Source organism: Megalops cyprinoides, chromosome 8 (genome assembly GCF_013368585.1).
Source record: "Megalops cyprinoides isolate fMegCyp1 chromosome 8, fMegCyp1.pri, whole genome shotgun sequence".
NCBI lineage: Eukaryota > Metazoa > Chordata > Actinopteri > Elopiformes > Megalopidae > Megalops > Megalops cyprinoides.
In genome coordinates, this window is record NC_050590.1 from 21,768,201 (window position 1) to 21,792,891 (window position 24,691).

At 39.2% G+C, this 24,691-nt stretch overlaps 1 protein-coding gene across 1 annotated transcript in view; it reads right to left on the minus strand.

Moving 5' to 3' along the window:
- The window catches only part of LOC118781894 (neural-cadherin-like), a 130,808-nt gene that overhangs the window by 24,404 nt on the left and 81,713 nt on the right, over positions 1-24,691 (minus strand). Inside the window, exons 18-22 of the mRNA XM_036535031.1 lie at positions 19,967-21,581; positions 19,393-19,486; positions 18,466-18,650; positions 16,229-16,455; positions 11,039-11,316 (exon numbers count right to left, since the gene is read on the minus strand). Of these exons, the coding sequence (XP_036390924.1) occupies positions 11,039-11,316; positions 16,229-16,455; positions 18,466-18,650; positions 19,393-19,486; positions 19,967-21,581 (2,399 nt within the window). The remainder of the gene's footprint in view (positions 1-11,038; positions 11,317-16,228; positions 16,456-18,465; positions 18,651-19,392; positions 19,487-19,966; positions 21,582-24,691) is intronic.

Here is a 24,691-nt window from a genome sequence, read left to right on the forward strand (position 1 = left end):
GACAGTTCTAGTTAGACTAAGCGTTTGATACCAGGCTGCTTACTTATCACATCCTGGTGAAGTCTGCAGAGTATAGCTTTTGCATGACAGGAAAGAGCAATTGCCTGACCACAGAACTCATATGCCTATAAATATGGAGACAACAGATTCCTCATTCCTGCAGCATATCATTGTCATACCTTCCCAGTTTCATGAGAAATATCTTGTTGTCACAGTGCAAGTCCCTTAAGAAAATGTCATTTTTTTCAGCTCACCAATAACGTATGACATGCCCTTACATTCCACCCCACCTTTTGTATAAATGGAACCCACAAAGCTCAGGTGTTCCCTGTGTGAAGAGATAATGGCTCATCACTCATGCTCTGGATGGCAGGCATGTATCCTTTAACCACCTTTCTGTGACTGTCATCTCCACCAGTACTCACTGAGGGCAAAAACATACACCTGACAGTCAGTCAAAAGCCATTTGTTGCTGACCATAACCTGAGGTCACCAGCATGTGTTCCATATTTAGTCTGTATTGGCATTGATGGCTGTTGTTCCAGATTCAAAATGTTGAATTGGTGTCAGCCGTCGGTGAGAGTATTTCAACCCTCAGTCAATCAGAGAGCAGGGGACATCGCCACAAGAGAACAGAAAAGAGCAATAACAAGAAAGAGGATTCAAGACCTTAGAAGACACTGCAGTTATGATGGCAATATGGACAAATGAGAATGAGGACAGATTGATCAGCTTGAGAGGCCAGCAGTAGAACAGAGAAATTATGCAGGAACAAACTCATGCAATCAAGTCTCTAGCAGAAGATTAAGCACCACTGTTGTTTAGCTAACAAAGATATCCCACATTAGCTAGCTAGTTACACAATTTAGCTAAAGAAATGGACAGTGATAACACTATTGGATAACACTTTATTTGACATAATGATTAAAAAGCTTTCATGACCATGTCATAAGCACTGCATAATGTGTCATGATGTGTCATAACATCTCAAATGCCTTTGTTGATCTTAAAGACAGTAATAGAAGTGATAATCACATCTGTGCCTCTTATCTTTAGAAAAAGAATTTTCTATCTGGAGAAAACCAGAAGACATCTCACACTGATTGACAAGCAATTGTTTTTTATTTTATTTTTTTCTTTTCCATAATTATTTTCCATAATTTGCACATTTACATCTAAAGGCAAGAGGTAAGGATGAGATTATCATTAATTTCAGTGTCTTTGAACATAACAAAGGTGTAATAATATCAGTTTTACATAATTTCATTAGAAGTGGGCAGTGTCATTATATTATGTTGTCATGACTGCTACTGTTCTCAGTGGTATTAGTGTCACTGGCATAAAGCTTAGTTTTTTGTAAAACGTAGTAATTTTTGTAGCCTGTGTGAAGGACTTTTCCTTATTATTTTTCATACTGTAAGAGCTGCCTTTCCTAGCAGGTAGCTCTCTCCTTGGTACCTACACACTTGCAACTAACTCAGTATTTACGGAGAACGTCAAGGCACAACAGCAGTAAATTGTCAGCCAAAGTCTCGACCGTGTGTTCCCGTGCATCTTTATTAAAGATTATTGGAAGCCCCTGACCGACTACACCATCAGAGCACATAGACCAACCATTGAATGTGTGCATTCCCAGCTTGACAGTCTGTTTACATAAACACACTTCTATACAATTTAAAATTTACTTAATGACACATGCTACCTAACAAAATATCAACATCCCTGAATATATTCATATAAACATTAGATTAGATTTAGATTTCCTTTATTGTCATTTTATCATGCACTTGCGTACAATCAAGAATGAAATACCGTTTCTCCTATACCAACAGTGTACATAAGCTAAGAAAGAGATAAGATATACCCTCTCACCCAAACTTGATCTTTATCACTTTCCTTCCTCTTCCCACATGTATCAACCAATCCTGAGGGGTACCCATAATTCTGTATTCTCTAACAAACTGCACCTTATCTAAAACCTCTTCACACTGCCTCTCACCAGCTCTGGAGCATTAATAATGCATTACTTTGCTTTGTTTATTTTGTCAAAAGCACAGCTATTTTCTTGTTCATTTTTCTTAGTGCCGCTCCAATAATTCTAATAATGCTTCTGCCATGTCCTCCTACCCCCTCCCAAGTTTCTCTCTCTCTCATTCGAGTGCTGCAGAGAAATTCTTCACATCTCATGTTGTGTGTTTAGTTTTTCTCTCACGCCTGCCCTCTGATCAGAGATGGAGAGCGAGATTGTTGCACTTGCAGAGTCTTTACAGCTGACAGAGAGAAAAATGAAAGAGGATAACTCGAGGATTGCATGCCTAGGCTAATATAATAATGTGCTCCTTCTAATAACCACAAACAATAATCAAAGATATGCCTGTGTTTACAAAACTGACTGCAGAGAACAGACAAGAAGAGGAAGAGCACTGGGGAGGAATTATGAGCTACATTTTTCATCAGAACAAGTGAACATTTTCAAGTCTGTCTCTCAGAAACCACACTGACTGGTGAAGTTAAAGAGATGTACTTTGAAAAAATCAAACCCAGGATGGGGATATGGCTGGCATGTGTACAACAAAGTGAAATGGCAAAAGGCACTGAAAAACAGGGACTTTGCGAGGATATTTTAGTGCTGGTTTTGTTATTTCAAGGTTGTGTTTCACAAAACAGAGACCAACCAAAGCAGGCAAACCCAACAGACTACACAGCATGTTTATGCCTTTCAGCTGGCAGGGGGTGGGGTAATCTGAGCCATGACATCCAGGTCATGTTTCTGTCAACTCACATGAGAAGTGAGTTTTCTACATGTATGCATAAGAGTTTACACACAACCAAACCCATCTTTGATGGCAAAGTAGCAGACATTATGTATCAGAAGAGTATCAGAGACAATCAGTTAAAAAAAAACATGGTCTTCTCTGGACATAAAGCGCAGAACAGCTCCTTCTGTGAGACACAGTTCTCTACAGTAACGGCAAAAAATAATATGAATGATTGATCAGTCAGAGGAATAATTTGACACATATTTTGAACTGCCATATATTTGGGTATGTATTTCAATACATAAAACAGCACACACAATTGCATTCATTTTTTGTGCAACACCATCAACTCAGGAGCAGCAGGTCATGGCCTCTACTTCGTTAACTTTGTATTGGAAAGAAAGTCATACACATTGAGTCTTTCAATATAAAGACACTTTTGTAGCTTTAAGGAGAAATCTTGAAAACCAAGATTATATCCAGGTGTAAAAAACTCAAACAGAAAAAGTAAAAATAGATTGGTAGCACTCCAGTACATTTGACTCCAGTCAGTCTGTTGACTCCAGCTGATTTTCGAGAGATCTGTCTTCATCTTTTTGTAGTGTAAAGAGAAATATCACATCTACACCAGCTTCCATGACTGGTGTCAAAACCATCAAAGGAAGTAGTGTGGGACGTATTCACACTATGTCCATGAGCACTCTGAATACTGCAAATGCAAGTTTGGCATGCAGATGGATTCATCTCACATGTGCAACACGTGTCACTGGGTGAGACATAGGTATATATTATGTATTCCAAAGCCTTCAACTATGTTATTAAAAAAAAACAATTCTGTAGTTAGCTTGCTACACATGCAAAAATAAGTCCTCTGTGTTTCTGAGAGCAATGAGCAGACCATAACTGCAAAAACAAAAAAATATCACACTACTGCATCTAATTATCCTGACCTAATCCACAAATGAGCAATTCATCTATGTACAAATCATAAACAAATTCAGCTCACTACATCAGAACCATTGTTGACTTGCAAAAGCAGTCCTACATGCTTCATGCTCCCCTACAGCTGCAAGACTTGCCATTATAGTCCCAAAGGAAATGAGCAGCATTTATTCTTTTCAATTCTGCAGCACCTACGAATTCAACATTACAAAAAAAAATCAATTCTGCAATCATTCATTGCAACCATATTGGTATTTTTTATGATGTTTAAGCAACTGCACATTTAAAGACTTAACCTGTATTTTTACAATCGCTGGCACTGAGAATGCATGAACACAAAGCAATTAAGGAAATAATTTGTAATAATAAATGTGTCTCTATAACATGATTAACATTATGCCATTCAGTGGGATTGTGTTATACCTTTTTACTCACACTTTCTTTTCTTCTTCTTGATCAGCAGCTGTTGAACACTGGAATTACATGTTTTCTTTTGTTTGTGAGAAGATTTTGGTTAATAATTAATATATTCTCTCTCATGCTCTCATTCTTTCATTCAATTCCCTTTCCTCTAGAGTTGTACCACAACATCTGAAAAATGAATGCTACACTATTTCAGATAAACAGAAATTCACAGCTTATCATTCAGAATGATGTAAGGCAGGGGTAAGCCAAAACATACTTCTTGGAGGGCCTGTATGTATGCTGGTTTTTTGTTCCAACCAATTAGCCTCTCCACTTACTGTATATACCAACACTATTTCAAGTCTATATTGGACCACATTGAAATTATTTAGCTAGGAACACAAATAGTCCTCAGCTGTCATCCAGGATTTCAAAGAAGTCAGGTCACTCAATGCTTGGGCAATTTCGACAATTAAGAGCAACAGTTGGCACAAAATCCAGAACCACATCAGTCTTTCTTGTGCAACACTGGTATACAGTTACGTACTACCTAACAGAACTGCATTAAGATATTAAGCTGAATTTGACAGTTGCATACTTGTAGATACAGGCTAAGGTGAAAACAAAAGTCTTTTGTAATGGATGAATGCATAAAATAACAACAGCATAATGCTGAAATGAAAAGCTAACATCTGAGACAAATACCTCTTACAAGCTGAACATGGAACTAATGCTACTGCAGATTGGTAGGAGAAGTAGGATGTAAGTCAATGTACAGAAACTACTGTGTGCAGCTAAGGAGCTGTCTTGATGGCAATGTTAGCACAGGTTTTTGTCTGTTGTATGATATAGATGTTTGTATTGTATAAAATTTGCCAGTGGGAAAACATAAAAGGTCTCTGCACAGAAACATGAAATAACTGAGAAGTGATTTTTCAGGGGCAAGAGCACATGACCCTGCTGAGCAAATGGCAAAGGATGGTGGCAAAACCCTGCAGACTGTGTTCATTTTGGTACCAAAGCTTTCATGATTCATGGGGAGGAAATTGTGAGGAAACATCTTAACTTTTCTCTGCCACTCCCTGTGCCTTTGTCTTCTATGGCTGTGAGCTGTTAGGCATTTCAGCACTGTGTGACTAATGCTGTCGAGAGTCTGTCAGAGCCTAGGGTGAGACAAACAAAGAAAGAGAAAGGGCTGCAGTCTCTCACTGTGGCATGAGATGTGTGAAGCTTGAAATATAAGCAGTGCCATGCTTGTGGAGTAAGACTACCGCAGGGAGGAGAACATTTGCCATGTCCAACACCTCCATAACAACACACACTATTTCTGAAAGTGCAGTATAGATTACAATATTTTTATTTCAATAATAATTATATTATCATTAATTAATTAGAATTTTAACATACATGTCCAATTGGGGGGGTGAAGGCATTTTTTGTTGATTTTCAACAATGCAATATTTGCCATGAAAATTGAAGTCAGGACTAACCTTTGGTTGGATACACAACACATTTTTGTGACTCAGCTGCTTTGCACATTATGTGTTTGAGCCATCCAACCAAAAGCTCTATTTATTTAATGAACAATACCCATTATTAATCTTATAATTAAGATGAGTCCATTTTAATTCTCACATTTTTGGAGATGCATCATGTCACGAATTTCAAACATTGGACATTTGGTGAACTCTAATGTTAAACTAAGATCAAGTAGGAAGAACCATGCAACCAACAAACAATGACACCAAATTTTCTTGAAAGGAGATACAGCTGCTTTCTAAGGAGTGAGTCCTACAGTAGAATGGTGTTGTGCATGTGTGTCATCTGGTGACAGGGGAGACACCCTCACAACCAGTCTGGCACCTTGAATAGCAATAGCTGTCACTACATTATAAAAAAACATCTTTCACATAATGGAGATGGAGAGCAACTGCCATTGTTCCACTGAGAGAGTACATGTAGAGACAAAGAGTCAACAAGCAAGGCCAATTGTTCTGAGTGTGTGTTTATGTGTGTGTGCACTGATGGTTTTCATGGACCTCAATTACATTTGCTAAGCCTCTCATGTATCCTCCTACACTTTTCTGTAGAGCAACTTAAATAGATTACAATTTCTACATGTCATCTCTTTACATAGCAGGATATTTATGGAAGCTTAATGTTAAATACTCACAGCAGAGGCCTGCATGGGAATCAAACTGGCAACATTTGAGTTTCTAGCCCTGCATCATAACATTCTACCACACCACTATGCACCAGGACACAAGTGCTCAGACACATAACATGACTTTAGTTTTCAGGTCCAAAGTAGTGATGGTTTGTTTGGGATGGCTTTGGGTCACTTTAAGGGTGAAAAACTTCATTCAACTCATGCGATAAGTGCATGCACATCTTTTGATGTGTAGTGTGAGAACAAAGCATATATAAAAAGGTATGCATTTAGAAATTGCAAAACTAAACTTGAGAACAAAGAGGACCGTGAATTACTGTGTTAGAGGCATTTACCATCATTGATGGAGATGAAAAAAGAAAGGTCAGTGCCATTATTTCATTAGTTTCAGGGATAGTGTAATTTTCTTTCCACTTACCTTCATTGAGCCATTTTTATGCCTCCAAATGTACTTTCATCTTATTTTGTTTATCAGTACCATTTCGATTATTTTAAAAATATTTATCTACCCAGCTTGACTCAGACATTATCAAAAGATGTTTGCACATTGTTAATTTACTGAATGATTTCAAGTATTTTGTATTCTAGGCTAATCTTTACGTGATTCTGATGTTCTATACACAGTTTATATTTAGCAAAATGCATCCACATACATTAGACTACACTCACTGAGCACTTTATTAGGAACGCTATACTAATACTGGGTAGTATTTGCTCTCAAAACAGTCTCAATTCTTTGTGGCATGGATTCCACAAGATGTTGGAAACATTCCTTTGAGATTCTGGTCCATATTGACATGATGGCATCACGCAATTTCTGCAGATTTGTCAGCTGCATATTCATGCTGCAAATCTCCCTTTCTACCACATCCCAAAGATGTTCTATCGGATTCAGATCCAGTGACTGAGCAGGCCACTGAAGAACACTGAACTCATTGTCATGTTCATGAAACCAGATTGAGACAACTTTTGCTTTGTGACATGGTGCATTCTCATGCTGGAAGTAGCCATTAGAACATGGGTAAATTGCACATGGTCAGCAACAATACTCAAATAGGCTGTGGCATTCAAATTATAATTGATTGGTATTAACGGGCCCAAAGTGTGCCAAGAAAACATTCCCCACACTGTTGACACAAAACAGGTTGGGTCCATGGATTCATGCTGCTGGCGCCAAATTCTGACCCTACCATTTGTGTGCCTCAGCAGAAATCGAGATTCATGGCTGACAGAAGTGGAACCCGACATGGTCTTCTGCTGTTATAGCCCATCCGCCTCAAGGTTCGACGTGTTGTGCATTCTGAGATGCTTTTCTGTTCACCACAACTGTACAGAGTGGTTATCTGAATTACTGTAGCCTTTCTGTCAGCTTGAACCAGTCTGGCCATTCTCCGTTGACCTCTCTCATCAACAAGGCGTTTCCATCTGCAGAACTGCCGCTCACTGAATGTTTTTTGTTTTTGGCACCATTCTGAGTAAACTCTAAAGACTGTTGTGCGTGAAAATTCCAGAATATCAGCAGTTACAGAAATATTCAAACCAGTCTGGCACCAACAATCATGCCACAAAATCACTGAGATCACATTTTTTCCCCATTCTGATGGTTGATGTGAACATTAGCTCCTGACCCGTATCTGCATGATTTTATGCATTGCACTGCTGCCACACGATTGGCTGATTAGGTAATTGCATGAATAAATAGGTGTACAGGTGTTAATAAAGTGCTCAGTGAGTGTATGTCTGTACACAGGCTGTAACGCTGATGTGAGATGAATGCAATCCTCTGATCCACTCGCATACATTCAGTAGCTATTATTCACACTACAAGCCCCACAGTGCACTATAGTGAAGTAAGTGCCAAGTGGAAGAAAGACACAGCTCCACTGACATCATTGTGTGGGTCACAGGTGCCTGACATGTTGCATGGTGCCTGTAAGCAGAGAGATGAGGAAACCCTGCTGACAAACCTCTCCTACCTCAATAGAACAATGGTAAAGTTGAGCCACTTGACAGCCCCAGCACCCCCCCCCCCCCCCCCCCCCCATCATATTTATTTCTACATAGAGGAGTTATGGTTGTTTCTAAAAAAAAAATAGAAATCTCCCAGTTTAAGATACAATTTGATCAATATCTAAAACTTTTCTGTAGCTTTCAAAGCAAACAGGTTTGTTTTAGCTGTCAGCTGTTTAAGTGTCAAAATGCTGAAGTTGACAAGCTAACCAGCTAAAGCGGAAAGTATATGTGGCAGGGTTGGACTGGTTAGATATTTGTTTTTTGTTTACTATTACTATTCAGTTATTTTTATATTATTTTGAACCATAAGGTCTTGAGGTTTAACTGAGTATTATTCATTCTTATAAATTGTACAATGAATAATTGTTTAATCTGCTGTGCATGTTGGAAAGGTAATTTAAAAAAGCATGCACTTCAAAACACTGCATACGCATTTTGAAAGGGCACCTATTTTCAAAAAGCAGCACTTGTTATGTCACTGTCTGACACATTTATCTGGTATATTAACTTCCACTTAGAAATAAATCCAATGATGATAAGTGTCACAGACCACAGCCTTTTTGAATTAGCTATCAAATCCTTTAATGTCAAGTCCTCAGGACTCATTAAAATGGCCAGCAAGGAATTCAATATGATTAATAATTTTTATATCAAGTCAATCTAATCTGAGAAGGAATAACTGTTCAATGAAAAAAATATATGGCCACCACAAACCAAATATCTTCCACTATTTGTGAATAATAATGCAACTTTTAAAAAATGTCCATCACCATTGGGTCAGTTGTGGTAAGATTTAGTGCACACATGTTGGTCTTACCCGAACAGTGTAATGAAACACTTTTGGATGCTAGTGGCAACTGATTATGAACATTGCAGCAGGTTATAAATCTAAAAAAAATTCTCATGGGCCAATGAGGCTGCAATTTTGTTTTGAATGTTTAATTAGAAAAGCAAAAAATGCTTACATTTCATAAAATTAGGCCTATTTTAAATTAAAAATAGCATGACTGTTATTCATGACACTTGCAGGACATGTTTTCATCACATTTATGACATGTATAACCATTTATGCTTGCCATTTTCTCATTGATGCTTCCATCTAGATTCCATTCACAGTTTACCCCTGTTGTATGCTGTCTGTACTTCTTCTCATTTGTGTCCATTGTATTTAACATGTTCTTCAAGTGCTTATTAAAGCAGTAACACACAAGAGGATGCGTATCATTGTGATTATTGGCCGTAATGCAGTCACTAGGTACTTGGCAAAACCAAGGAGTACAGAATGAAAAAAGGTTGCCTCTGGAACCATGGCACTATGGGTAGTAGGGAGCGTAGATAACCTTAGACAAACATGACACACCTCTTACTTCATCCTTAGCAACAAACTACTGATGCAGCTAACTCATATTCACATATACACTTTGTTATTTAGCAGGTGCTCTTATCTAGAGCAACACAAGATGTGAATACATTTTAGATTTTCATATCTAGCAGATGCGACCAGCACAACATGCAAGTGCTACACACATACCCTGAAGTTGTGAGATTGAATGCATATTGTTACTTAGCATTCAAAATATGAGACAGTGATGTGACAGGGCCTCCCCAGTGACCTGCCTCAATGGACTCCCATAGATAAACTCCCTTGTATTTTTACAAGGCTGTCAGACAAGGCTGCCACTTCAGCTTCAGCACAGACACACTCAAAAAGTGCCCTGTTCAGTCAAGGAGAGGATGATCAGTCAGCTGACAGGGGGAAGCCTAAACTGTTAACTAATTGACCTTTTGTGGTAGTCTTAACTGACTTTAATAAAATATTAAAACATTAACTTACTACCTAACATACTAGCTAGCTAATAGCAGAACATTAACAAATGCAAACAAGTGATTTTTATAGGAAACTGCAGAGATGCAGAATCATGGTTGCACCCCCTCCTAGCAATCCTTAGACTACATAAGGTGATTTATTGGTCCAAAATCACCAGTGAAGCAAAAGCAAGCTTGACAGTAGTGGTTAGTACCTACACAAAGCATTTTAAGTTCATTTCTAAACTCTGAACTTTAAATTCATAAATGGAGTTAGCTGTGGTCTGGTGAATAATAAGTGTATAGCTAGCCAGCTAAGAGCAACACATGTTCAGTATTTAACAGTGAATATTACCTGCAATTACCGAAGAAACTTTGACGATATTCTTAAATGTGTAAAATTGGAGCTCTGTTTCAGATGTTGCTAGCTAGACTACACCTGAATTACACTGCATCTCAGTGGATGACTGAGATGGCTGAATCTATTCAATTTATTATAGAATGGATAGTTTCAACCACGTAATCCCATTGCAGCTATGCTTTTAGTCTTAGTGACAGCACAGCTGAAACATTCCAGGAACTCAGTTTTTCCTTATACCTGACAACCACATCATGGTCATGCCAATTATCCAAATAACACACACCCCTCTGTGCAATATAGGTTTAATACTTACTCAAGTGGATTATCAAGTGGATTATCACTACTTAGTGAGAGCTTTTTAGGTGTGGCAACTCAAGCACACAGTCTGGTTGCACACCACACCACAGACAGATCCTTTGTTCCAAAATGAATCCCCTGTCTGTTGATAAAGGGAAGGCACCAACCCTCACTTGCATCTACTCAGTATGTCAATAAAAGTGAGATAAAGGCTATGATTTCCCTCAGCTATATCTGCACTCTGACTGCTGATCAAAGTAAGACACCAGTCCTGAATTTTCTCACCTGTATCCACTCTGGCTGTCGATGCACACTCCACCATTGTGACAGGGGTTTTGGGGGTAGGAGGCGCACATCTGGTGCAAATGCTCCCTGCCTAAGCAGCTGCACACGGCTGTGGCTGTCACTGCCACCGACACCAGGGACATGCTCCCAGAATCCACCACAGTGGGCGTGTCACTGATGGTCAGGTGGTTAGAGCAGCCACCTCTGCCCCCGCAGTCCATTGCTGTACACTCATCTATGTGTACCTGACTGATGTTCACCTGCAGAAATGACTGGAGCTGAGAGAGTGAGGGGAAAGACAGGGAGGTAGAAAGGGAGTAAGGGACAAGGAGGAAGCAAGAAAAAGTAGAAAGGCAGACAGAGGAGAGAAGAAAAGGGAGAGATTGAGGGAGGGGGAAGAAGATGAGAGGGAGGGAAGGGAAAAATGAAAATCAGAGAGAAGCAATCAAGATAATGAAAAAAACATGAGACAAGAGAAAGAGCAAGAGAATTTGTCAAGCAGCACGTTGAACGCTAAATAAAGGCACAAAGCAGTGGCAGTCTTTGTTATAAACAGGATTTCTCTCATACCCTCAGCAGCTTTGTGCAGAGTGCAGAGTGTATGAAATTATCTCCCTCTCTTCATATTGTTAATGTGCAGTACATGGGATCCAGGTAGATTCCCTCAGCAGTGTGACAGAGAGACTTGTCCCCATCTACACTCACACACACAGTCCATAGGAGCATTATGATAAAACATGGAGAAGGGGGAAAAGAGAATGAGAAATTGTCCAAGAGACAGAGGATTGAGTGTGAGTGTGAGTTGAGTGCAGCACAAAACTAAATTTACACTGATGTTCAGATGCATACAGCACATACACTCCCATGCATATGTACTCAGGTATACATGCATACATGCTAATGCATCAGCTCACACACAAGCTCATAAACGCAGGCATACACACATAAAGACACACAGACAAACACTCCACAACATCTAAAACCTGATTTTAAATTATAGAACAGTAGTCCCTCTCAAACCATGAGTTTGTCAAGACTGGTTTTGATTCTGCACACTTTATGAACTGTAAACTGTTTCAACTCAATTATCAGTGATTCAGTGTGATTTGAATCGGTCCACATGTGTCTGTTAATTTTCCTGTTACTGACATGCATCAGTCATGTGTCATTTATCTGCCCTTATGTATTGGAGTGTAAAAGCAGTTGTCTAAGGAAAGTTGCATGCCAGTACATCAGGTAAAAAGCTACAGTTATAACGAGTGTACGGAGGACTGAATTCATGTCTATATCCACCTAGACTACTACACAAAAAGAAAGTTATTTTCTGCTTACTTGCTGATGGTGCTGATACGTTTGATACCCATAGCAACAGTTAATACAAGACACACATACAGACTCAGTTTATCAATTTGTATGCTGAATTGAGCTATGAACCAATGAAAACAGTATAATAAGCATACGTACAGCTGGTACATAAAAATACATTAAAATAAGACTATTAGTAAAAAAGTAGAATCATTATCTACGGTATAGCCTACCTCATCATTTTGCACATCTACCTTTCTGTGAATAATAGGATATGGAAACGTATTAGTAAGAGGGCTAACACAGCTACACATAATGTCTTATTTTGTCCATTCTGTACTGAGGGCTTGCAATCTGTAGATCTGTGTAGGTTTGTTGGCTTCAACATCAACCTAACTGCCAGTTGTTTTGTGGAACTGAGAAAAGAATTTTCACCTTGCATGATTCCCAGTTAAATGAAGTTCCAAAATGATTTCTTGATAATTATCTGTCTTACTTATGATGAACAGCATATTCAGTAATAAGCTTTAATAACTGGGTTTAAGTTCCAAAGATAGATAGCTACTGTGATTACAATCAACAAGTATCTCAGTGCCGACTGAAACACCTGAGGTTTACAAGGTTATGTGTATGACAGCTTGCAATAGCACATGCCATGTCTAACTTTGCACATTTGTATTATAAATATAGAGCCCGTAACATTTTCTACCTTATTCTAGAGAGGTGCAATGGCATGTATGTTTCTAAATTGACATTTTTGCAAGGCTCTCATTCACATGCATCAGAGTTAGACAACTATGCACTGTGTTTGCTGGCTGAATTCATGAAAACATGTTTATCCATGTGACAGACCGCAATATGTTGCTGATATGCTGATATTCTGTATTAGTACATACTTTTAAAAATAAGTCTTGTAACCCTACATGTGTTTAAATGAGTGTATACAGGACAACACAGAGGGCATGTGATGATAGGTGGAATATTTTCTGTTCCACAGAAAAGACTTGACTGGAACAAGTGAGAATAGATAGGGCACATGTACCTCCTCAAAGTATCTATCAGAGGATGAAGTGTACTTCCTAGTATTCAGCCCCAAGCCCCACCTCAGGGACTCATGTTTGCTCAAATATATGCAAAGAGAGGTTTCGCACCATATCACCTACTTCCCTAAACCACTTTAATGTGTAAATGACTCCATGAAAGGTCATTTGCATGTGGTACCGGTTAAGCACAGCCAAGCTGAGACACCTCCCCATTTCCTTTCCCTTTACTTCCAGACACACTTGACACAATATGCTTTTAATAAGAGACAGCTAACCAGGGACTGTGCACTGATATTAAAACAACACTGAGAGAAAAAAATCATTCTAAAACCAGCTTTTGCTTTGTTGATATACAAGGCATACGAGAGGTGACAGTAATAATGAGAATTGACTTCTTTTTATGACTTTTAAGTTTTATATCAACCATGTCTGAGATCCCAAAAAGCTGAGATTATTGAGCACTCCTGGGTAGACAGTCTGCAGAGAGAGCAAGAGTCATTTAGAAGCACTCCCCAGGGACATGTGCAGAAAATGGAAATCAGATGGTGGGTGTCTTTTAAAGTATGAAGGGAAGACTCCTCAAGGAGATACTTGTGACTGAATAGGCTTCCTACTTCCTTCTCCTTAAACTCCACACATTTAGTGAACCAAAAGAACTGGAGTTATTGTGTCTTTCCAGGGCAGAATCACTCACACAAAAGGTAACAGATTGTTGAGGCCTACTGTGTTTTTTTATGAAATCATAATCACACTTCTCTCTTCTGAATGGTCAGCATACAGTAGCTCCCTGTCCAGCTAAAGGTAAGGTATGCAAAGGGGAAACATGCAAAAAGCCAAGGAACAGCATCACATATTCCTATGGCTTTCATGTGATACAAATCAACAGTATATATACATACACACACATACATATCCACCTGCTTTTGACCACATTGGGAGACTACAAGACAAAGCCAGCACTCTTCCACCTTACATAGCCCCTCTTTCTCTGTTCCTTACAGCAGCCCTGTGCCCCCTATGAAATGGCATAAGCATCCCCTAGATAATGGCTGGGCACTTTTCACTCTGGCTTCTTATGCCTTTATTTATCTTTCTGCTTGTCTGTCTGTGTGAATACATTTCCTCTCTCCCTTTGACACTTCACAGGGATGGAGGGAGGCAGCACACTCGTGGGACACTGTGTAGCTCTGCTTTCCATCTTCTAGCCAGCAGCAGACAGGCTCCTGGGCTGTTCAAAGCCTGATTGCAAGGAATGGGAAAGAAGGGCAGAGGGGACTGGTAGGGCTCAGTGCAGCAGACGACCCATTACTCACAGAAGGGTGCTGCTCAAAGTTTGGAGCACCAGGGGTTCGCTCTGCCTCTCTCTCTGAACTAATATCACATGCCCTACTTCACATTTCACACCAACAGGACAGACACACACACATCAGCCAGTGATCTGAAATACAAAATGGAACTAAACATCTGGAAGTATATATGGATGGTTGGCTGGATGTTGTTTGCTTCCACTATATCTAACTGGCATGCATCCTGTAAATGAATGATATTGCCCAATTGCACTACACAATTCATCTGCAGTTACTTTAAAATACAGATGATTAAATTCAAACGTAATGCCTCTCAAAAGCTGGTGTCAACTCTGCTCTCTTACAATGGACATTCTACAATAACTATAGGGAAATCTGTGTTCAGTCTGCATGTCAATGAATCATGAGTCTAACTTCAACCTAGTAACCACCCAGACAAATACACAAACACATGCACACACACACACACACACACACACACACGCACACACACATACACAAATATACATGCAGACTCTCCAAAGCACTCCCTTTTTTACCTTTATGTGTTGAACTGAGGTTTAAAACTGACAAGAGAATGGCTTCCCTGCTGGGGCAAGAATATTTTGTCTGCTTTCACAGGCATTAGAATTCCAAACATTAATAAAGCTCCCCTTCACCCATTCCTTGTCTGGCTTATCTGCTCTCAAGCCACGTTCAACAGCTTATTCTCACATATATCTCCACAGACTTAGGGAGTACAGAACCAGATAAAGAGGTAACAATCATCAACAGCTAACACCTGAATCAAGTTCAATCAAATTTCAATCATCCATTACTGTAAGATTCTGTGGAAAAGGGTTCCATGAGCACACATACAATGTCAAAGTTTAGAAAAAGCATTCAAGATGTGGAATCAAGGAAAGGGAAGTGTGCATTCTAACAGGGTGATGCAAAGGGGTAGTTGCCCCCCAAGTACAACTGCCTCCAACAGTGAAGGTGCAGCACTGTATGCACTATGGTTCACTTGCCATCATGCCAGTGTTGGGATTGATAAGCAGTGGACAGACAACATTAGAGTTTCTCTGAAATGGAAATCTTACAATTATCTACAACATGACTGGATAGCTTAAATAAGTTAGACAAAACAGTCTTTATTTAGTACTCACAGATGTACCTCAGAATTTAGTAATCATTGAATACGGGCGGCAGTGTAGCTTAGTGGTTAAGGAGCAGGACTTGTAACCGCTGGGACACTGCTGCTGTACCCTTGGGCAAGGTACTTAACCCACAATTGCCTCAGTAAATATCCAGCTGTATAAATGGATAACATTGTAAAGAACTGTAACCTATGTAAGTCGCTTTGGATAAAAGCGTCTGCTAAATGAATAAATGTAAATGTAAATACCAGGTAGACTGAGTAGTGCATGTGTGCGTGCATGCATGCACACGTCCATGCTAGCATGTATGAGTCTATGTGTGTGTACGTCTGTGTATGTTTATGTGTTGCAATAGTCATCGGATGTGTTAAATACAACAATGAGGCCGGCAGATACCTTCTGCTTATGTGCGGCAAGGTATCCATGCAGTTTCTCTGGTCTAAGGAAATGACCACTGTGGACAGAGAAGCGCACATCCAGCATCCGTTCCCGCACTTCCATCAGGCCAAAGATGTTGATGTTGTCAGGACTGGTGGACAGCATCTCAGACAGAAAGTCTCTGAACATCTCGTATCGGCTCTGCGCATCGCTCCGGCGTTCAATAAACTCCTTGGCTGTGATATCTGTACAGCAAGACCCACAGATCCTGCAGCATTAAAGCAATGCCATGTTTAATTAAATCTGTCTTTCATTTTCAAACAGATTTATCTCAAAGCGCAAGCTTAGAAAAAAAGTAGTTGTGAAAATGAATAAGAAATAAGCTGCTTGCAGAGAGAAGCTTAGTGTTTGCGATTGAAATGCCTAGCAAGATAGGGACACATTCATGAAACATTTATCGTCACGTTTCACTTACAACAGTTTTTATGCGTTTAAAAAAATGATGACGCCTCTGAGGTTTTCGGATTGAAACAGGCAGGAACTGTTGAGCACTTTTGCATTTTGTAATTATACAGGAAACTTCTTTTCCTTCCACAAAGAAGAACATCTGATTTCCATGACAATGCCCATTTCATAGTCACAGTCATGGCCATGAACACAGCCTCAGTGGTAAATGGCAGTGAGGTAAGATGAGTAGTCCTCTGCTTCAGTCTGCAGTGTGGCCAAAGATGAAAGCTCCTCTGTGGAACAAAGTCCCAGAGAGCCATGGACACTTTTAAACTGGGCCAAATGTTTCTAATACTGCATTAAAAATTGTTCCTACTCCCCTGTGAGGAGTTATCTATTCTGCATCAATTTACTTCTCTGCTTGAAGCAGGTCCCTCTTCGTCATGACTAAATAAATAAATTTTGAACATACGATGCACAGAATAGAAACAATAAAAAGTGGGGCTACAGATTGCACCTCTTTATCATTTTCCTCTGTTATCCCTTCCTGCACCATACCTTGTTTCTTTTTGGGCATGAATTCTTTTCATGTCCGTGGGAGGAGGTAGTGATTAGAGCCTTGTACTGGATCAAAAGCAGGGAGAAAATCTGTCCCACTGTGTCAAAATAGTGAACATTCAATAAGGACGAGTGACATGTACCTGACAGCTCCACTCTGGAGGTGCTTGATCAGAGCACTCATTTACATTTATATAATGATCCAGTACCGGATTCACATTGCTCAGGTGTTCTAATTTCCAATGCTAATCAGAATCAACCTTTGTGTCAATGGAGGGTATTAAGTATGAGAGAAAAACACCGCCAGCTTTTGCATAAGGGTGCTCAAACCACAGAAATAAGTTCAATCCTAAAATGCAGGTCAGCAGCAAATAGAGAAAAGGAAGAGAAAGGTGAAAGGAAGACAAATGATCAATAGAACATTGAGTAAAACTCAGGAATTGTCACAATTCATACAGTATTAATCCAACTGCTGAGTGGAATCATTTTTCAATTTCTTTTTTATTGATCCTATAACGAGGACTTCAGCAAACGCAAATTGCTGTTGCTACTCTCACCTGGGTTTCTCAACAGAAGTGGAAAGCAATAGAGATTGGACTTCAGAATTTTATCAATCACCTTGAAGTTGGCAGAGCACTATAGTTTGATGAAGATCCAGTCTGAGAGTTTTAATCGCCACCAACTCAGTCAACTGAAGGGTCTTTGCCTTAAAGCAATGATAACTCTACTTATGGATTGTCAAGATTGTGTGTTGACTTGAATAGGTGTTTCATGACTACCAGTTATCTACATGCTGCTGCAAAATCAATTTATCCTTCAAGTTAAAAACCCCTCTCCCTAATCTCCCTAATTACTTATGTCTTAATATTGGCGTGTACACTTGTTCTTGAAATGGGATTTTAAATGTCAAGACAGCTATCAGTACCACTTAAAGTAGAACAATTTAATATTTTTCAGACTTAGATTTAGTAATAACATTTAAAAAACTCCAAGACCAAAAACACTTAAAATAAAGGTGGTGTTCTAAATCTGTGATATGAAATGTCAGGTGGTACACTGATGTTGCTTTATAGGACATTATGTAAACACTTCTGGAAAAAAAGCAAGATTTCAATGACACATTAATATTAAGCATCAGATTATGGTGTCTGCTACAAGACAAACTGTCAAACTCTGTGTACCTCTACTTTGCAGTTAAACATTCATTTAGCCATTGGTCACTCTGAAATGTAGGGACGACACCACAGTACCTGCTAGGCGGAGTGAGGCAGAGTTATAGATGGCCTCGTCTCGCAGCTCCTTAACATGTATGGCTACGCTTGAGACAACATTTGGCCACACACCGTCTGACACGTGTACCTTGAATTCATAGCTTCCTGGAGGTGCATTCTCCTTGATGATCAGAAAGCCCGTCCTTTTGTTCAGAATGAAATAGCTGTCATAAATCAGAAAAACAATACAAGTTAATACAATACAATACTACTTAAATGTGTTCATTTTATGCCATCAATTCTCTGTTGTGTTCTGTACTCTTTGAGAATACCACTGTGAATGGTGCTGAGATAAATTTAATTGATTGATTGATTGATTGATTGATTGATCATTTACAGTTTCCAGACACCTGGTGATCTACATCTCTAAGCAACAACTTATGCAATAAACAGAGCACACCTAGGCTGTCATGTTTTTGTTTTTTGCTGTTTTTTTTTTTGCAGGCTAGTTACAAAAACAATACTTGCAGGCAAAAACATAAGTAATCATTCAAATAAATATAAAATGATATCTTTGCTTTGATTTTATTCAAACAACATTATGTCTGCCATCCAGACTTTGTAAAAGCTTGTGTGTTAAAGTTTACATTTGTTCATATTTTCTCATTGTTCAAAGTTTCTTTGAAAGAGGTTAGCTCCTTTGAGAACTGTCAGCACTGCAGCCTTTACATTCAGCCTTTGGACTTCACATTTTGTGACACGAGTGAGATGTTCAGAGGAAAGTGGATGTCGATGCTGATGCACACCTTGAAAGGCATTTCAAGGGCTTGTCTTGAACCTGCTGTCAGGTTTACTCATCCCTCCTCTAACTTTCAGTTGAAGAACATCCAAGGTGTTGTGCTCGCTTAAAAATCCAACGGTTTGAAGCTCTCTCAAGAGCATAATCCATAAGGGAAAAGAACTTACTTTGGCACGTGACCTATGAAGGCATATGTCTTGTTGTCCCAGTCATCTGGGTCTGGAGCAAAAACTTTCCCTAGGACTGTGGTCGGCATCCTTCCTGTTGTGGAAGAAGTGATATATTGGTTCTGTTCTTCAGTTGATGGAAAAAGGCTCTATTTTTTGTTCCTAGTTCACCACAGGGGACCTTTCACAATTGTGATATCCTGTAAGGCCAACTCATCTGAAATTAGAGAACTAACAGCCAGTTTCAGAATTGCTCTTTAGACTAGAGAAACACAATATCACATCATTGGAAAAAAGTATTTCAGCAGAAGAGGCAAAATATATTTCAGAGTTGCACTGCTCTCACTTAAAAACTCTGACTAATCGACAGTTCTGTACTTTCATTCAATAAGGACAATGTGCATTTTCAAACAGCATTTTAAGATGAAGAGATTAACAGTGATTTTTGCCCCACAGAGTAAATAAAGAAAACAAGAATACATGGCTCACACAATACTGCAATGGGCAAAGAAATTTCTTACAGAGGTCTTCTAAAAGATGCGCGTTTCCTGATGGCAAGGCTAGAGGGCCTCACCTCTGTGGCTATTGATGTAAATCTCCTTTTCTCCGGCCATGTGGGCATGGTCATTTTCATCGCCAATGGTGATTGTGAGTGTGCTGGTGACGCTTTTAGAGGGATGGCCGCTGTCTGTCATAATAATGGGCAGATAGAACTCCTTCTGTTTCTCACGGTCAAAAGTGCGTAGGGCAGTAATGGTGGCCGTGTTGTTGCCATTGTCCTGCAGGAGAAAATTCTCACTGTCAAGATATTCCAGGGGCACAGAAAAGGAGAAGGGAGGCCCGTTCTCTGGGGAGTCTTGGTCCACCACATGCAGTAAAGTGGAGGTCTGGTTCAAATGTATGATCTGCGGACCCACAACATTCTCCCACACTACAGGCATGTAGGCCACTTGGAACTCGGGACCATTGTCATTGACATCCAACAAAGTCAGCTGAACCGTGGCACTCCCAGTCTGTGCAGGATTTCCATGATCAGACGCCAATATGACTAAGTAATGCTGAGCCATTGTTTCTCTGTCTAGTGGACTGGCCACACTGACCAGACCAGTCTGATCCACAGAGAACTGGTGGTATGGGTCAGATTCTGCCAAGATACTGTATGTAATTTCCTGGTTCTGACCTGAGTCTGAGTCACTGGCAACAACCTTTGTGATGCTGCTACCCACAGGTACATCCTCAGGCAAAGGTGGCAGCGTGTAAAAGTGGGGGATGAAAATAGGGGCGTGATCATTGTAGTCCTCAACCTCAATGACACAGTAGATTGTGCTGGAGAAGTCCAGGTCCTCTACCTTGATGGTGAGATTGAACCGCTGTTCACTGGGTTTCTCATAGTCCAACCTCTTCTTGAGCCGGAGCGTCCCGTGCTGCTCCTGCCTGTGGCTCACCACGTAGAACTTCTGCTCTGGGTCTCCTGCTACTACACTGAAGGTCAGGTGGGCATTCTCCCCAATGTCTGCATCCGTGGCTGACACCTCCAGCACTGCTGAGTTTAGCTCGCTACTCTCAGAGATGCGGGCGCCACATGAGTTCTCAGTGAAACGGGGAGCATGATCATTAACATCTCTGACCCAGATGGTAGCAGTTCCTGTCCCTGTCATGCCCCCACCATCCTTAGCTTCCACTACCAGCAGGTACTTCTCTACCACCTCCCTGTCCAGGTTGCCCACTGCCACAAAGATAGTGCCAGTACTGGGGTTGATTTTGAACAAGTCAGCCATGGCACTGTTCCTGGTGTTTCCCACAATCCTGTAAGTAAGCACTGCATTCTGACCTATGGTGGTGTCATCCAGGTCAGTGGCAGTCATCTCCATGACTGAGGTGTCAGGCAATGAGTTCTCCAGCACATTGCCATTGCAGTTGTCGGGCATGCAGGTAAAGATGGGAGCATTATCATTGATGTCCCACACATTGATGATGACATCGGTAAAGCCAGTCAGGCCCTCCCCACCCTCGTCTGTGGCAAGCACCACAAACCTCCAGACTGCTCGCTCCTCACGATCAAGGGTCTTCTGCGCGTAGATCTTTCCCGTCACCTCATCAATGATGAATTCACTTTCTGCTCCTTGACCATGGAGAGAATATCTCAGGGCCTCCTGGTTGGCATCTTTATCTGGGTCAGTTGCTGTTACCTAGGAGATCAAACAGAATATGCCTGGCATTTTTTGCAGGAGTGGTAACTTTTTTAATCGAGTTCAGCACTGTTTAATTATTGAAGATTGCTGACTTGGAGCCACTGGTTGGAGGTTTTTTACACCTAGACTTACATTCAGCTATGAATTTTGTCAGAGGATGTCAGACATTTTACCCACAGCCTTGAAAGCTGAAAATATTAATAGAATGCAATCAAAATGTTCATTTTCATTTTCAAAATTTTAATTACATGGGGTAAAATAACTAATCTTTTTTTTCTAAATGTTTTGTTAATTATATAAACTTAAAAATACTGATTAATATGATTAATCTGGAAGAACAGATTATGAACATGACATCTCATCAGAGGTATAAACATTTCTTCCCACTACACAACATCAATGGGTTGAGTTAAGCATTCACATGCAGACATTTCCTTTGAAACCATGTGTTCACAAAGTGTGTGAATTATCAAAAAATTGCATCACAAATATTCTTGCATTTACCTACACTGCAAACTGCATAGGAACAGAACATACACTCATTTCAGTTTCCTCTTGCACGGCATGAAGACAGTAAGTTACAATTGATGGAGATCAATTGTATGTGCCAACAGAAAATATACTATCCTATCTGTCAGTATGCTTAAAATGTTTTTAACATTCTGTGTCCAGCTCTGTATGACACAGATTATATATGAGAGAGATTGCTCTACCTTCACATCTCTATCACACAAAGAATGTTACACAACCCATGTCTCTAATTCATCCCCTTCATATTTTAGCAAGATCAATGAAACCCATAAACACAAATACACCTAAATGTAATTCACAACATGGCACCACTTGTGACTACAGCATGTCTGTTCTGAACTGGCAGTGCAACCCATCCAGTTCACCTCTCTTTTGACTGTGTTTCATGAACTCAGCATCCTTGAGCCATTTCTTGAGTGACTTCCTCGGCTCTTTGATGAAGCTGAAATAAAGTGTATGTGAAATCTGTTTAAGCAGTGCCTTTATTCTTACTTGTCACGCCACTGCCAAGATCATCAAACAAAAGATTTTATAGCTTCCATTACAAACATATTATTTCCATTACAGATTTTAAGAATTTCCCTTTCATTATTCCATTCTGTTCTATGAAGTGATATCTCATGACTGCAACTGACAGACATGTTCACTATATATCACCAATATTAGAGATTATACACTCTATCAAGATATTACCTTGTCTGTAACCCTGAAATATAATATAAAATATTTTATATAATATATTTTCTTGAACTTACCAAAGGTAAAAATACCTGGAGTAACTGAACACTTTCCACATGACAACATAATGTATGACAGGACATACCAGAGAATCCCAATAGAAATTTTGCTTCTCTTTATCCTCTATTGACAATCTTTGGGTGAGTTGCCAATGGAAATACTAAAGGTGGCTGTGATCACACTGTGTACTTCCTGTAAATACTTTCAGAAACCCCTTTCCTGTTTCAGACATTTGCTGCATTGAAAACATCAATGCCTTAAACATACTACTGCGCACATATAATTACATTCTGTGTAATCCTGTACAATCCTGTGCTGATCTCTGCACTACTTTCAGATGTTGATGTGGTAAGTTGTGAAACTTATTAAGCAAGATATCCCATCAATATAATGCATCTTTTAAATATTCAGGGCAAAATTCACTGATATAAATTACTATTTATTCATTTGTAATGTACAACATATCCCAGTTTTCTGCCACTATTTAGAGGCAACTGTTATGCAAAAGTACAGTTTTAGAACATTTTTTTTTTCAACAGTTACCGTGTTATGTACAGTATACAAGTGCATAAGCAGGTTTGATAGATACTACCTTAATCAGTGTATAAGAAAAAAATCTTTTTATTCATTCATTTATTCATTCATTTATTTATCATAGTATTTCTATATGCCTGATCAAAGAGGCTCCTGCTCATGGGCTTTTTTATGTTGATAGTCAAATGAGAATAATGGACACTCCTGCACACCATTACATAAATACAGACAGTCCCTAATTTTCAGCACAATGCATTTGTGGAAACCCTGTCAGAAACCAGATTATCATGAATGAAATTCCATGATTTTCCCACAATGCAATGTTATTAGCATCAGCTACATTCAAGAAGACAGACTAGAAAATTTTTTACAAAAAACCTAAAAAAAACTATCTGCATATGTAAATGCAGTTACATATATGAATAGTTTGAATAGTAAGTATTGTGACTTGCACTGTTTGACAGAACGAGAATGACAGGGAGACAGCAAACAAACAAGGGAAAAAATAAAAATCCTTCTAAAGCCCTCCTTATAAGTTAACTGATTGAGAACAACTGAAATAAGAAAGACACCACAACAAACTAAAATAAGAAACAAACCACAACAAACTAAAATAAGAATGAACACCTAACTAAAATAGAAACCACCAATGGGGAAAAGAAAACGTTCTTGCCTATTCAAACTATTTTTAACTCAGATGATTTCACTGGATCCTTTTCTCGCTCTCACTCCCCAGCATCCCTCTCTTCCCCAGTGAATACATTCATTGAGCAACAATCTTAAGTGTACACAACACAACTGAACATAACACTGCCATTCATTTAGTAAAAATTAGTTAGAATATTTTTTATCCTAAAAAAACAGCAACATAAAAATGAGGAAAATCCAAAAGATGTCATAAATCAAGATTTTAATGGTAAAATAATTAATGGTTGCATCATTAATGCTGTAAACATGAACCATCACAAAACAGACTATTATCCAAAGGGAATGTCTGAATTTTAGGCTGATAGCTGTAAAAAAAAATTGCATGAATGATTTATGGCAAATAACAAGGGAAAAATAAATAGCCAAATGTGGCATTAAATAAAAATATACAAATGAACTCATTTCAATTTACAAAACAAATTCAATTAGGTGTTTTACTTTGGGTCACAATAAGAACTGATTTTCAGTTCCATATATGGCCCCACCAGAAATAGCTGATGGGTGAAAATTTAGTCGATAGTTTTAAAATGCTTTACTGTGTGTACATTAATAGTTTTTGTCTGTGATGTTGCAATCATGGACCATGCATTCCTCAA